The sequence below is a fragment of the Ursus maritimus genome, unplaced genomic scaffold (genome assembly GCF_017311325.1).
Source record: "Ursus maritimus isolate PB19 unplaced genomic scaffold, ASM1731132v1 scaffold_7, whole genome shotgun sequence".
Classification (NCBI taxonomy): domain Eukaryota; kingdom Metazoa; phylum Chordata; class Mammalia; order Carnivora; family Ursidae; genus Ursus; species Ursus maritimus.
The window spans coordinates 36,402,091-36,417,137 of record NW_024426885.1 but is presented as its reverse complement, the minus strand read 5'-3'; the positions used below and the strand labels follow the sequence as shown (position 1 = coordinate 36,417,137).

At 41.9% G+C, this 15,047-nt stretch overlaps 1 protein-coding gene across 1 annotated transcript in view; it reads right to left on the bottom strand.

Moving 5' to 3' along the window:
* Nucleotides 1–14,555: 14,555 nt before the first annotated feature.
* SLC16A12 (solute carrier family 16 member 12) overlaps nucleotides 14,556–15,047 on the bottom strand; it is an 18,671-nt gene continuing 18,179 nt past the window's right edge. The window contains exon 6 of the mRNA XM_008696347.2: nucleotides 14,556–14,818. Within this exon, the coding sequence (XP_008694569.2) occupies nucleotides 14,556–14,818 (263 nt within the window). The remainder of the gene's footprint in view (nucleotides 14,819–15,047) is intronic.

Sequence of the window (15,047 nt, the reverse complement as noted above, 5' to 3'; positions counted from 1 at the left end):
TTCAGCACTTCAATTCAGATAACATGTACCTCTTAAAGAAGTTGAGAAAAAGTTTGTATATAAAATGCTAATCATTGCAAATAACACCACAGATGATGGAAAACCTAACTTAAGTTGTCTTTATAATAGTAACAAAAATAAATCTTGGGGTTTTTTTGTTTTGTTTGTTTAAAGACTTTATTTTTTTATTTATTTAAGAGAACAAGCGGAGGGGAAAGGGAGAGGGAAAAGTAGGCTCCCCACTGAGCAGGGGGCCCAATGTAGGGCTCAATCCCAGGGATCGAGGATCATGACCTTTGCCAAAGCAGACGCTTAACTGACTGAGCCATCCAGGCACCCCATAAATCTTGTTTTCAGGCAAGACCTAATCTTGTTTAAGCAGTTGGACCAAGACAAAATCACTCTCTACTGAGCTCTGATCAAATTTGGCTCCATTCAGAGAAAGCTCCATCTTTGTGATACTAAGATAGCTGCCACATGTACTCTTGTCCTAATGCAGTGGAAAAGAATATATCTGCTCCCCAGCCACCTAAAAAGTCCGAGTTTGCTGTCTGATAAGACCACCTTAGGTTACATACCATTCTCAAATCAGTCATGGCCAGGGAGGAAGTTCTCATGCTCATTAGTTAGGCCTGAGACACCTAGCTGGCCCTGAAAGCAAGGAATAGGGAGAAAGTTAACTTCCCTGGAAGCATATGGATTGTAAGGGCAGGGGTGAAATTATCAAGAAAACTGGTATTGGATACTGAGAGCCAAAACACCAAGGGTATATAGATTCAAATTAATACCTTCCCCACCTCCATACAGTTCTTCGTAGCAAGTAAAATATTTCCAAAAGGAGCTAGAGTCATTCTTAACACTGAAGCCCCTGGTAAACTTTTCTGTTGGGATTTTAGGTCCTGTGTCTGTTTAGTCTGGTTCTCTTATTCCTCTTTTTTATTCCTTCAGATCTCCTCTTCACCTCAGCATCATAGAAGGCAGCCTGGTAAGGGGGTAGTGTATGGAAGACGGAGGGAAGAAGTCATACTCACCTTGTAGTGATGGCTACCAACTGTAATTCAGACAACTTCAGAAAATAAAACCAGAGGCATTATGGCCTGTGAATCTGGCCTTTGGTCTGAAGTACCAAAGATGATTGTGTTAACTGAAATAATAACCTATATCCAGTAAAGCTGAGCAACCCCTGAAAAAGCCGTTACCAGCTTACCAGCTGCTGTGAGGTCTCCAGGCCTTGAACAGGACTAGTTCAAATTCAAGGTGGCAAAGGTAGAGGATAAAAGTAGGTATGGAAAGATCTGGACATTGAAGGACCAAACCAGATTACCCATGAGGTTAGCATATATATATATGCCCATGTAAAAATACTGCTTTGTATTCCCTGTATTAGGCGCTTTAGTGTGTCACCTTATTTAACCATCTCAACACTGCAAATGAACAGAGCCAGGCTCAGAGAAGTTAAGTAACATTCTGAAAATCGCATAACTACTAAGCTACTAAATGGTGGGACTAAACCAGATCTGACCTAATTAATAGTCCACTCTCTCCGTTGTATCAGTGGTTCGCAACCCTAACCCTAAATTAGAGTCACTGGTTAAGCTCTTTCAAAATCAAAATCCCAGGTCCCACCACCACAGACTAAGGCAGGACCTCTAGGGGTGAGGTCTGGGAGTTCACATATTTCTAAAGCACCCAAAGTGATTCTGAGGATTAGCCAGGTAGGGAAATGACTGTTAGAACCTATAATACCATTGCTGGGTGGCCTTGTTGTTCTATATCCTATGCCTTCCATTCGCAAGTAGAAATCCTCAGGGGAACTGTGTATGTGTTAGGTGAAGGTTAACAACAGTCCAAATTTAGACACAGAATTCTCGATCTGTTATGTGCAAGTTTTCCAAATAAAGAGGTTAGGGGAAATAACTGAAGGAAAAAGCAAGAAGAATGGTGAATCCGGTTTGGGAGGGACCTTGCCTCAGAATGTCAGCCTGACTCAACTCTGGAGCCACATCAACTAACGGAGAACGAGATAACCCAGGATTACCTTGAGTCTCTTCCCCAAATTCCAGCTCATCGATTACATGAAGAGTCTCCTCAAAATCCATCACAGTTACCCACTAAAAGGCTTTCCCCCCTCCCTCTCTCTCACGGGCACATGTACCTTAGCCCTTTACGCTGCAAAATTGCATTTTCAGGTTCAGCTCTTCCTCCCCTCCCCTTCCACACGGCCTTTCTCTGGAACCTCAGTATACAGACAGCCACCCTGTTCTTTTACCTTAAAGTACATAATAACTCTAACATTTGCCACCTAATTCATAAAACTCTCACATTCAGGGGCCATTTGGATAGTGAGTCATAGAAAAGATTGTTTGTTTCAACTAACTTGCTTTTAGAAATCAGCAGACAAGAGCTGCCTTATACACGGAACAAGTCTTTGGGAAACATGGCCTACCACAACACACATCAAACTTTAATGTGCATGCAAATCACTTGGGAATCTTGTTAACTGGTAGATTCTGCTTCTGTAGATCTCACGGAGGGCCTGAGATTCTGCAATTGAAACACGTTCCCAAGTAATAATGATGTTGCTGTTCTTCAGGTAAGAGTCTACAACATTGCTCCTCAGACTTGGCTACACGCTGGAATCACCTGAGAAGTTAGAAAAAAACAACACTGGTGTCTGGGTCCCACCTCAGAGGCTGACTTAAATTGGTATCACAATTTTGTTAAAAAGATTTTACTCATTTATTTACTTGAGAGAGAGAGAGAGAGAGCATAGGCAGGGGGAGGGGCAGAGGGAGAGGGACAAGCAGACTCCACGTGGGCCCAGCTCAGGGCTCAATCCCAGGACCCTGAGATTATGACCCAAGCTGAAGTCAGATGCTTAACCAACTGAGCCATGTAGGCATCCAGCACTATGATTTTTAAGTTTCCTAGGTGAAACTATCGTGCTGCAAAGTTTGAGAGACTCTGGTCTACAATATGGAAAATATAAACAGAAGAAAATTAATTAGGCTAATAGGCTAAAGTGAGGAGATCCTAAATTCCTCAAGTATCTTGTTTTTATTTGAATTTCTCAATATATAACACAGCGCTTGGTATATAATAAGTCTAACAAAAGTTGCCTGAATCGAATTGCATGGTATCCTGCCCCTACCTCTGAAAGCCGGCCTTACCAATTGACTCGAAACCTATGAAATGGGTCCAAATCAGACTAGTTAGATAAACGCATCATTTGGCCTGATAAATTCCAGAATATCAGGCCTGAGTTTATTTCTTTGCCTATTAAACAAACCAAAAAATATGCTCAGGAAGTGGTTGTAATTGCCCTTCAGGTGATTTGACCCTTCAAGAAAACAGAAGTGCCTCTTTCACAGCCTCCTGAAAGCTATTTTGTTCAGCACTAGAGCTAAGCTACCAGCCTCACAAAAGCGGAGATAAACCCTTTCAACAAGTGGATCAGCTGGCAGGAAAACTGGCTTCAAAGTAATGGACCTTTTAAACATATTTTCTGTCCTCTCTGGGTACAGAACTGTTGATCACATACTATCTGCTTGACTTTCAAGGACAATATAAGCAGTCAGTATTCTTTTCTAGAAGCGCAAGATGCAAATTAGCTCAGTTCAAGAAGAACTTCATAGACCCACAGAACTTTAGAAGCAGGAGGACCCTGCTCTAACCAAACATATCAATAAGAAAGTTGGGACCCAGCTTGGTGATGTCACTTCGGATCTCCCATCTACTTTAGGGACTATAATTTCTTCTTGCTCCTGGTTCAGCAGTACTCTTCGCTGTTTGACATTTTCTACTTATAATCAATAACATTCCTTATACCTAATTGACAGTTTGCCTGGCCATGATGTGACTATGCCTAAATGACATCAACCACGACACAAGCAGGCCCAAGGATGGTTCTTTTATGGAATCGTTGGTATCGTTGAGATTAAAGAACACAACAAAAATATAAAATAAAATGTCACATGCTTTTGTATAATTGGTAGATTATAAGAAATGGGAATCAATCTGGCCTTGACAGTGAGAATAGTCTCCTTTGAGTAGTTCAGGGACAATCACATTATAACCCTAGCCATGAGCAGCACCTCTCGGATCTCCAGCTGCAAGGATTACACTGACTGAGGGGCCCAGCTGCTGTACGCTGACATGCATCATTGCATTTGCGTTGAGACCATTCTTCCCAGCATGGCGGGGACAACTCACTCAGGCCCTGACCTAGGAGATGTCCAACTCCTCCAAAAGGTGACCTAGGCTCGAGGATTCCCCATCAGCCTTGCCAAATTTTACTTAAAACTCTACTGTCCTCGGGGCATCTGGCCGGCTCAGTAGGTGGAGCACGTAACTCCATTTCAGGGTCGTGAGTTTGAGCCTCATGTTGGGTTATAAAGATTACTTAAAAATAAAAACTTAAAAAAAAAAAAAAACCCAAAAACTACACTGTACTCTAAGATGCTTCCACCCAACTTCTCTCCTTCTCTCTCTCCTGCACTTGGAGTCAGACCCGAATCACAGTCCAGTGGCTCTCCCAGCCTCTCCTTGCTCCAGTCCATTTTCTCTCACAGACGTTTCCCTAGTAAGTTTCTTGTATTCAGTCCTATGTTAGTGTCTGCTTTTGGAGGTCAGATTAACTCCCTCAATGAAAGAAATGCAATGACACGACTCTAATTGGCTGTAGGGTAAATCATGTCCGCATGGTATTAAGTGCCATCTATTGTTTTTGACTTTTTGGATCCATAATATGGTTAAAGAACAGAACATAATCTTTCCAACCTTGTAATATTTGAGTTGGAAAAGAAAGGGGGAAAGAGGTGAAGGGAGGGTAGAAACCAAAAAAAGACCTCATCTTGTAAAAAGGGAAGTCAAGAGATTAAGTTATAACTTGATGGAAGAATAAATGAAAGTTTAGATATATTGTTGTAAATTATAAAACTGATAAAGTAACTAAGAATTGAGTCATAACTGTCAAAGCTGGGGGGAATTGGAATAAGTTCTTTAAATTCAATAATTAAATCCTCTCTTAACATAGCAGGAAATCAATAAAGTTTACGTTAAATAGATCAATAGCATTATCAGCACACCATGGGCACCCACTGCAGGTTGGGATAGGCTCCTCTCCCAAACCTCACCTTTCTTTTTTTTTTTTTTTTTAAGATTTTATTTATTTATTTGACAGAGATAGAGACAGCCAGCGAGAGAGGGGACACAAGCAGGGGGAGTGGGAGAGGAAGAAGCAGGCTCATAGCAGAGGAGCCTGATGTGGGGCTCGATCCCATAACGCCAGGATCACGCCCTGAGCCGAAGGCAGACGCTTAACCGCTGTGCCACCCAGGCGCCCCCAAACCTCACCTTTCTTGCCCTTCCTCCCCCCCAAAACAACAGCTATTTTATTTATTTTTAAAATAATTACCTCTTTTTTTCTTTTTTTTAAAGATTTCATTTACCTATTTGACAGAGAAAGCAAGAGAGCATGAGCAGGGGGAGCGGCAGGGAGAGGGAGAAGCAGGCTCCCCGCTGAGCAGGGAGCCCAATGTGGGGCTCGATCCCAGGACCCTGGGATCAGGACCTGAGCCAAAGGCAGACGCTTAACCAACTGAGCCACCAGGTGCCTCAGCTATTTTATATTTAATGGCCACACCTTTTATCATGTAACCTTCTGCTTAGACACTTCCTCCTCTCGTCATCCCCGCTTCTAGCCTCTTGTGTCCCTCCAATTCTCTTCTTAGCCAAGGTTCTCTGAATCATTGAGATGTGCTTTCTTCTCCTCTGCAGCTTCCTCTTTTCCTGTGATCAAGCCATATGCACCTCTTCTGACCCCAAACAAAACTCCCACCTTCTCTGGCAGTTTCCTATTTACTGAAATAAATTTTTCATTAAGCATTTTATTGTATTTCATTCTAATTGAATTTAAAAACCAGCATCTAATTACTAGAAACATGCACAGAAATGCCACATATATATTCTCGTATTTGCTCTGAACCTAGCGGTCTCTATAAGTGATGAACTAGAATTCTCAATATCTCCTTTCATGGTGGCACCTGGGCGGGGTAAACAATGAAATAATAAAGGTGAAATGCGTGAGCTTTGGGAAAGCCGTATCTCATGAGAGGACATAGGTGCCCCACGGATAAACTCTGAAGAACAAGCATGGATTGGTGTCACTTGCATTGAACACTGAAGACACTGAATACACCGGCTTTTCCTTCAGAATAAGCCATTTCTGGGGCGCCTGGGTGGCTCAGTGGTTAAGCGTCTGCCTTCGGCTCGGGTCATGATCGCAGGGTCCTGGGATTGAGCCCCGGCATTGGGCTCCCTGCTCAGTGGGAGGAAAGCCTGCTTCTCCCTCTCCCACTCTCCCTGCTTGTGTTCCCTCTCTCGCTGCCTCTCTGTGTCAAATAAATAAATAAAATCTAAAAAAAAAAAGAGAGAGAGAAAGAAAAGAAAAAGCCATTTCTGACTAAGCTTCTTACATTCCTACATCCGGGGTAAAAGGGGGTGAAGGTAAAGGAAGAAAGAGATGAACATGCAAGAGTTCAGAAGTCAGCCTATTGAGGAGTTCCTATCGCTAACTAACCAGCAGACTGAAAGAAAGGAAGGAAGGGAAGGAGAGGGTGGAAGAAAGGAAGAAGGAAAGAAAAGTGAGAGAGGGATTGAGGGAGACAGAGAAGGAAAGAAGGAAACACTCTCAACTATTTCTTGATGTTCCTGCCTCTTTCCATGATTCTGGGCCTTCCATCTTCCCTTCCTCTGTTCTCCTTCTGAAGTAAGAACCAATTCCTCCATTTTCCTTAAACAGCAATTCAGTTCTAATTCATCCTCACTCTCACCACAGATCCACTTACGCAGAACCAAATGCATCAAGTTGCTTAGTTAAGGGTCTTTCCTTTTAACACAATACACTTTCCTTTGAAGGCAATTGTTGTTAGACACAAATAGTACCCCTCACAATTTCGTAGGAATTACACATTTTAAAGGAAATCCAATCACTGACTCTCATGATTGTGTACATTATAAACATGCTGTTATTTGTGTTTCCAAATTGACGCAGAATACACTCCTTTATATCACTTGGTTTCAACATTTCTCAAAATTTGACTCTGATATGTGTTCAAGAGTGTGTGTCTCACACTTTATTTTAACCTTCTATTAACTCATATCAAATCAATTAGCATATTAATAAGGGACTGGGAAGGGGACCCAGGATGGCAATCTGGATTCCTAAGGAAGGCAGAAGGCTCAAAAAAAAATTATTTATGTTACATTTCACCAATGGTTATCTCTAGTTAAGTCAATCAAAACCATCATTCATATTAACTTTGATACTCCACATAGAAAACTGACCTAGGCAATCAAAATGCTGAAAAATAAAACACAGCATCTTTATTCCTATATTTGTACCGCAAGAGGAAGAGGATAAATGTATGATGGGTAATCAGTAGGAACTGGGGGCTGGAAGAGAAGGAAACAATAACAAACTTAAATGTTTATTCTAAGGCTGGCCTTGTCCTATTGAACTATAATTGGAGGAGTCACCAAATTTTGGGAGGTGGTCTAATTCCAGCAGATGGCAGTGCTGTATAACACTTCAATTTAAAACAAAATAAAAAACTTCCTGAAGCTCTGGACCCTTTCAGAGAGAAAACTTACAAATGATTCTTTTTTTATTTTACCGATTTGTTTTTTAAAAGTTTTATTTACTCAAGTAATCTCTACCCCCAATGTGGGACTTGAACTCACAACCCAATATCAAGAGCATGCAACTGAGGGGCGCCTGGGTGGCACAGCGGTTGGGCGTCTGCCTTCGGCTCAGGGCGTGATCCCGGCGTTCTGGGATCGAGCCCCACATCGGGCTCCTCCTCTGGGAGCCTGCTTCTTCCTCTCCCATTCCCCCTGCTTGTGTTCCCTCTCTCGCTGGCTGTCTCTATCTCTGTCAAATAAATAAATAAAATCTTTAAAAAAAAAAAAAAAAAAAAAAGAGCATGCAACTGAGCCAGCCAGGCACCCCTAAATGGTTTCTTTTTAGAGTTGAGAAGTGAATATCGAGGTATAACCCCATTCTCTGAAAATTCCTGTTTTCAATTTAGAGACACCAAATGCAACCCCAAATCTCAGCAATACCCAAAGTCCCAGACACCCTTAGGGCTCCCCTCATCCGAACATTTATTAGGGTTAACTAGTGTGTAGTGCTCCATTGGCCTTGGGTATCTGCGGGACCTCAGGTAGCCGCACAAGTGGATGCCCCACAACCCTCTCCCCCACTCCCAGCTTCTTCCCCTGGGAAGAGTAGAGGCTGATAATTCAGCCCGATGCCTGAATTCCTTGGAACCGCCTCAAATTTCTCCAGCCCTTCACGAATTCCTCCTCTCCCCCACAGTATGCAGTACCCTTAGCTCAGGTCGGGATTGAACAACTTCTTGGTATTGTTCTCACGGTGACGGTTTCAACTTACCAATTAGGCCGGGAACTTGAAATCATGGAAGGCGTGCTCTCTGTATTTTGAATTCCCTACTATAAAAACACGATATCAGATTGTGACGAGGCGCTTAATAAATAGTCATTAATTGATTAAACCCTCTCACCAACTCTTACAAATGTTTGCCAGCATGGTAATTTTCAGTGGCGCCCTGAGTTTGTGGCCGGCCATAGGACCGTGCAGAAGACTCCAGTCAGGGACTTCTGCTCCTGGCCAAATAGTGGTATAGTTTTCCTGTAGAGGAAAAGTAGCTTGTGTGGTGCCTGTACCTGAAACCCCATCTTCTCACGCATGAGGCACAGGTGCTCCAACCTTTTCCTAATGTCCCAGAGCTCCTTGTGTAGGCCCACACCCCTGGGCCTTCTACGCGATTTGAGCACAACAGAGCTTTCTAATTAAGCCTGCTCGGTTGAACACAGTCATATCACTTTTACTTTCAGGCCTCAATCAAAAGTTTTAGTTATTTACTATATTTCTACCAACTCTTCTCTTTGCTACCTTTATTTGCTTTTCGAAACCTGTCCCATGATATTCAGTGGTCTGGAGCTCCTCCTATTCATGCGACACTTCTCACCAGGTGTCTTATGTAGACCCACTGAATTGTAAATATCTTAACATATCGTATCCACTCTGGGTGCAAGAGCAACTTCAAGCAAGCCCAACCCTTCAATCAGCCCCAGTTGTGCTGTGTTACAATTCTCGGTAGCAGTGTCCATATTCATTCTTTATTTTTTTTTTCATTTGTTTTTTCCATTCATTTACTCACCAAGTATTTATTGAGTGCCTACTATATTCTAGGCACTGGACTGACTGGTGAATAGTCAGTATGATTCCCGAGCCTCAGAAAGCGTGTGGTTTTGTGGAGGAGAGGACGTTTTAAAGTAAACACACAATATGCTGGCTAATTGAACATAGTAATAAAAAACAAACACACAAATGAATATTAATTATAATTAAAATATATTCTTTAAAGACAAAGAGCAGAATGTTATGAGAATGTAATGTGGGTGGTGATAGTGGGGATATATAATTTAGAAGGGGCAGTGGTTAAAGATGGGCTGTCTAGAAAGTGACATTTAAACGGTGCGCCGAAAGTCGAAAAGTGAGCACACTGAAGGATCAACATATGCAAAGTGACCGGGGAACCTATAGCGAAGGGCGCTGCAGTACAGCGAGTAGGAAGAGTGCAGCCCAATGTGAGGTTTGGAAGTTGGGCAGGGGCGACACCCTGCTTGGCCTTGTAGACCATATTCCGGGGTTACTGAATGCTCATCAGACCTGTGATTCTAAAACAGGCTCTCCTCTCCCCTGCTGAACTTTGAAGCTAGAGTCAGATGTCCAAATTCCTCTACCTCTGCTTGACAGGGATTGGCAAATGTAGACCCAGAGGCTTTCAGGGCCGGCTGGAATCTCAGGTAACCGCATCTCCCTTCCCTCATTCATATTTTCTTCCCCACCCTGAACCACACCCAGACTCCGCTCAGGGCGCCATTGTAGAAACAAGCTCTCTGGGAATGAGAATATGTCTTCACCTTTGCTAGGACTGCGGCCTCTAATTCTTCCATCATTGTGTCAGTAGGAAAAGACCTAACTTGCCTTCACAAAAGAAACAAATTTATGGGAAAAGGGAAAGGATCATATTTTAAAATATTAATTTTAATGCCTTTTAATGTCAATTGAAATCTTAAGTTGATCGCACATTAACTCCTTAAAAATAAAGTGCTTTGTAAAAATTTTAGCCCAATCCTAGGGCCAGACTCCTCAACGAGGCCTCTGACACTTAAGAAAAATAATGACTGTAATAATCTTTTCCAGAATTCAAAAGCACCTTTCACTTATTTGACACCTCCTTAAGCTACAGGAAGATAGATCACATCAGGGCTGGGGAAAGAAGGAGGAAGAGTTTTAACCTGTAATTCAGGTATCCAAAGTCCGCAGAAAGAAAGGGGACCCAACCAGCTTCGTAATGATGTGGTTCATTAACAGGGGATACCACCCACCCACACCCTCTGCTTGCATGAATAAATTATTCTTGCCAGGGTCAGGTATTCCCTGATAGCTGAAGGAAGACATGTCCTGTCAGCATGTTAGTATATTTCCAACAGCTTCATCGAGGGGGAGGGTAAAGGGTAGATAACTATAGATGCTATGGGATGGTTATGTCAAGTTCATTTTACTGTTCTACTTTTGTACATGTTTGAAAATTTCCATAAAAAATGTTTTATTTTATTTTTTTAAAGTTTGGTTTTTGGTTTTTTTAAAGATTTTATTTATTTATTTGACAGAGATAGAGACAGCCAGCGAGAGAGGGAACACAAGCAGGGGGAGTGGGAGAGGAAGCAGCAGGCTCATAGCGGAGGAGCCTGATGTGGGGCTCAATCCTGCAACGCCAGGATCACACCCTGAGCCGAAGGCAGATGCTTAACCGCTGTGCCACCCAGGCGCCCCAAAATGTTTTATTTTAAATGTCAGTGTTTTTATTGTGATTTAGTATATCCAGATTCCCTCTACCAAATATCTGTGTTATTGAACAAAATCCCAGTCATCTCTCACTGGTAGCTCTTCTGGCAACAGGTATAAAACTCTATTGTTTGGGGTGCCTGCGTGGCTCAGTCAGTTAAGCATCTGCCTTCGGCTCAGGTCATGATCTCAGGGTCCTAGGATCCAGCCCCGCCTTGGGCTCCCTGCTCAGCAGGGAGTCTGCTTCTCCTTCTCCCTCTGCCCGTTCCCCCCACTTGTGCTCGCACTCTCTCTCTCAAATAAATAAAATCCTTATAAAAATCTCTAAAAATCTATTGTTTGGTGGAGTTAGGAAAAAATAAAGACTTGAACTTTGAAGTATGAGAAGAGAAACTCAGTATCTACCTTGAGTTCACACTATTTCAGTTCAATAAACAATTTCAGAATTAGACCCATGGAGACCGGGAAGGTGAGTGCCAGATAGAAACTACTATCTTCGTCATCACTGCGCAATGGTGCAGACACTTAAGAAAGAATTCAACTCCTGACTGAGAAAGCGTGGTTCTGGTAATGCAGAAGATAGAACTCTCTTTTGGGAAAAGTATGCTTCCCAACCTTCTTCCTGCTACACATACATAAATGCTCCCAAAGAGAGGCCTGGATCAATAACAGCAAATTAAACCACTTAGCCTGGAAGTAGTGGTCTTGCTGGAACCAGACTCTTGGGAAAACTCTTGGAAATTTCCATTCTAGGATCTTCCCATCTACACGAATTGGAAGAGTGAATCATAATCCAAAGGATTTTATCTTCCTGAAGGAGGGCCCGTTTCCGAATGGCTTTTTGAACCCACATAACAAGAAAACCCAAGTAGGCACAAAGGAAGGAGGCAGGTTCCAGCATTAGACAACTTCCTAGCTTTACAGGATTTCCCCGGAGCCAGAGGAAAGCAGCGCCCCGCCCCGCCCAGTTTCCATATCTATCAAATAGCAATAACATATGTTATTATGGTAATTAATACAGACCATGCGTAGGAAGTGCTTAGCACACTAACTAATGCATTGCAAGTACTCAATAAATGGGTTTGGCTTTTGTAAATTATTTCATTGTTTACCACAAATTTGTATGCTAACTACATTTTAGCATAACACAGACAAGCCCACTCGCCATTCAATCCACACCCCTTGTACAGGGAAAAATGTTTTTCCAAACACAAATATAAACTCACTTTATTATGCTTTTGAAATAAGAAAATATTAGCATAAATATCCGATCTATTAGTAAAATCACAATCTGAAAAAAAGGCCCAATGGTACAATGTTTCTATAGAAGTTAGTTTCTTCGCTTTTCCAGTCAGTCAATTTCAAAGTAGAGCCTGCAGTGAGGTAAAGTAGTATTTAAAATGTAGAATCATCACACCACAATTTTGTTCTTGATTCCACCAAATACATCGTTCCCACAAATCCCTCCCTCTTGAAATAAACAGTACAGGCACATGAAATCTTAGCGGTAAAATTCTGTGGAGTTGACAATGCTAGAGAGACCCTAAGATCTACCTTTTCCTTGCTGGTTTTCCAAAAATGCTGCTCCAGAAGGGAAAGTAAAATATAAATGTACGCATGGATAAAGTAAAAATATCTGAAATACTTAATAAAAATCTTTAAAAGCTCCGGTTGCTATGCTCATTTTTCACGAATACTTACAATACTTTAGAGAAATTATACTGCAGAGCTGGATAAACAAAATTTTACTGATCGCTAGGAAAAAACATATGTAAGAATATTTATATTTCAAAAAATCTTTAGGCTTGAAGATTCAAGAAATGACATTTAGTGTAAAGTGCTATTCCAAACACACATAAGTTCATTTTTAACTTTGACTTTTTACAGATATTTTCCAAATACCGGTTTTAAATTGGAAGTGACAAAGTAAATGGGTTCAAAACCAAAAGTCTTAAACTAAGTAAAAAGATAACAGGCAACATTCAAATTTATCTTTGGAAAACATCTATGAAATATTACAGCGTTCTTCCATTTAATCAAGTCAGTATTTCATCCCGAAAGCAACGTATTAATACGTAATTATATGAAGTCATTCAGTTATAGGCAAAGACTCTTTGTTGAACACGCTCAGTCGACCCAGAATCTTCCTTAGTGCTGGCAGGGCGTTTGTGAGGCCTCTCGAGGGACAGTGGCCTCCGGGGTCAAAATATTTCTTTGAGGTTCAGATTTTCAATTTTTTCAATACCTAAAATCCCCTTTCAATTGTGTAACTTGCTCCTAATTTACAGGTATGACATGATTTGGGATTCAGCGCTGTCGTTCTGGGGATTTAAAATGGATGGAGACAAGCTGGGAGATCTGCCCTTTCTTTTCTTTCTCACGTCCTCCCTCTGAAAAGTCAGAAATTATCCCAAACTATAGGAAAACAGAGCACTTGAGAATGAGTAAACTATTCTAATCCAATGAGTGCAGGTATGTGAAAGAGTTCCATGAACTGTAAAGTACCACACCATTAGCCTTAACCTTCTCTTCTCTCCCCGACCAAAGCTCCAATTAATGAGAGCGCTGTGATGCTGAGCTTAAGCCCGAAGCCTTCTCACTCAGCTGAAGAGGGCCTTCAAGTTTCTAATGATTATCCATAAAGAGATACAGAGCAGTGGACACTGGGACAAGAATTACAGGGAGAAAGGAATCTCACCTTTAGAATATTTTTCAGGCTAACCTCCCAAGTTCTGTTTTGGGTAATGATGAACCTAAATGTCTGATCTGAAAAGAAAACTCCCACCAGAGACCTGCTGATTTGAGAATTCAATTCCTGCTCAGTTGGAGTACTGCCAACATTTTCCAGTTCCCAGCAGGGAGGTGTGTACGATTCAAATAAAAGCTTTGTTTCTAAAGAAAAAAAGGGGGGAAAGAAGTCTTGGTGTTAGCATTTCAGGTAAGATTTAGAAGTCACCCTTGTGACTTGGTGTATTCTGTTAAATTCAGTATTACATGTGACAGTGACAGAGGTGAGTGCCTGATCAGAGGTGAGGGGCTCAGTCTTAGGAAGAAAGCTTTCAGGGGAGGGGGAAGGTGGAGATGCCAGACATTTCTCACGGTGGAGTTTCTCATTAGGGCTTCACGTGGAGTTGTTGAAGAATGCTTTAGATTCGTCAAAAGGCAGTGATGAATACAGACCCCTTTCTCCAAAAAAGCATAAAGTAAGCAAATCTATCTACATGTCATTGTTTCTGTTTCGCGTCTGACTGAGGGAGTAAGATGGAGGGGCGGAGACTTTGCAACAAAGCTTGTCGTCTGCTTTGATCATGCTTTGAAATTACCCCTACTTACAGCTAATTATAGCAGCTATGTCCTAACATTCTCCATAGAGCGATGCTCATTGCCTGAAAGATAAGAGTTCGATTGTGAGTACAAATCCCACGTGAGGAAACTCTGAGCCAGTCCAACTGGCTTTGTTATTTGCTATTTTCCCCTATAAACATGTTAATAAAACAATAATAATAATTTCCTTGGAAGGCAATGCTTCTGCCAAAATTAAATGCTTCCGAGACACGTACAATCCAGTGGTCCCACCTCCCTCGGCCCTGAAGAGGCCCAGGCTCAAGGCCATTGGTCATGTGGGGCTGGGACCAGGTACCGTTAGAGCCACAGACTGCTCGTCTCTGTGATCTAACTCTCTCGCTACAGAATAAGCCGCTGATCCATTGGTCCATAGCTGCAGCTTGGGATCAGGTTCTTTGGCAAGGAAGCGCAGCTGGGTTTTTTTCATCTTCTTTACAAGTCTAGCAAAGCCAAGCAACACAGAACTAAAGATCATTGAAAATCCACAGAGAAGAAATGCCACCGTGTAGCTGCCAGTCGTGTCGACAAGCCATCCTGTAACAAGCAACAGCACAATTACATTTTTGAGTGGAAAATCCGACTATTTACCTACTCCCAAATCTAATGATTTCTAAGGACAATAACCACAGATCGCTAGCACCACCATTATAATTTTGACACAAAAAGCAGATCAGAAAATACTGTGTAGCAACTGAAAAATGCATTCTGTTTTCTAGGAAAACTCCTAAAATGGATTGTTGTTCTGTAAAGTACTTGAAAGAGT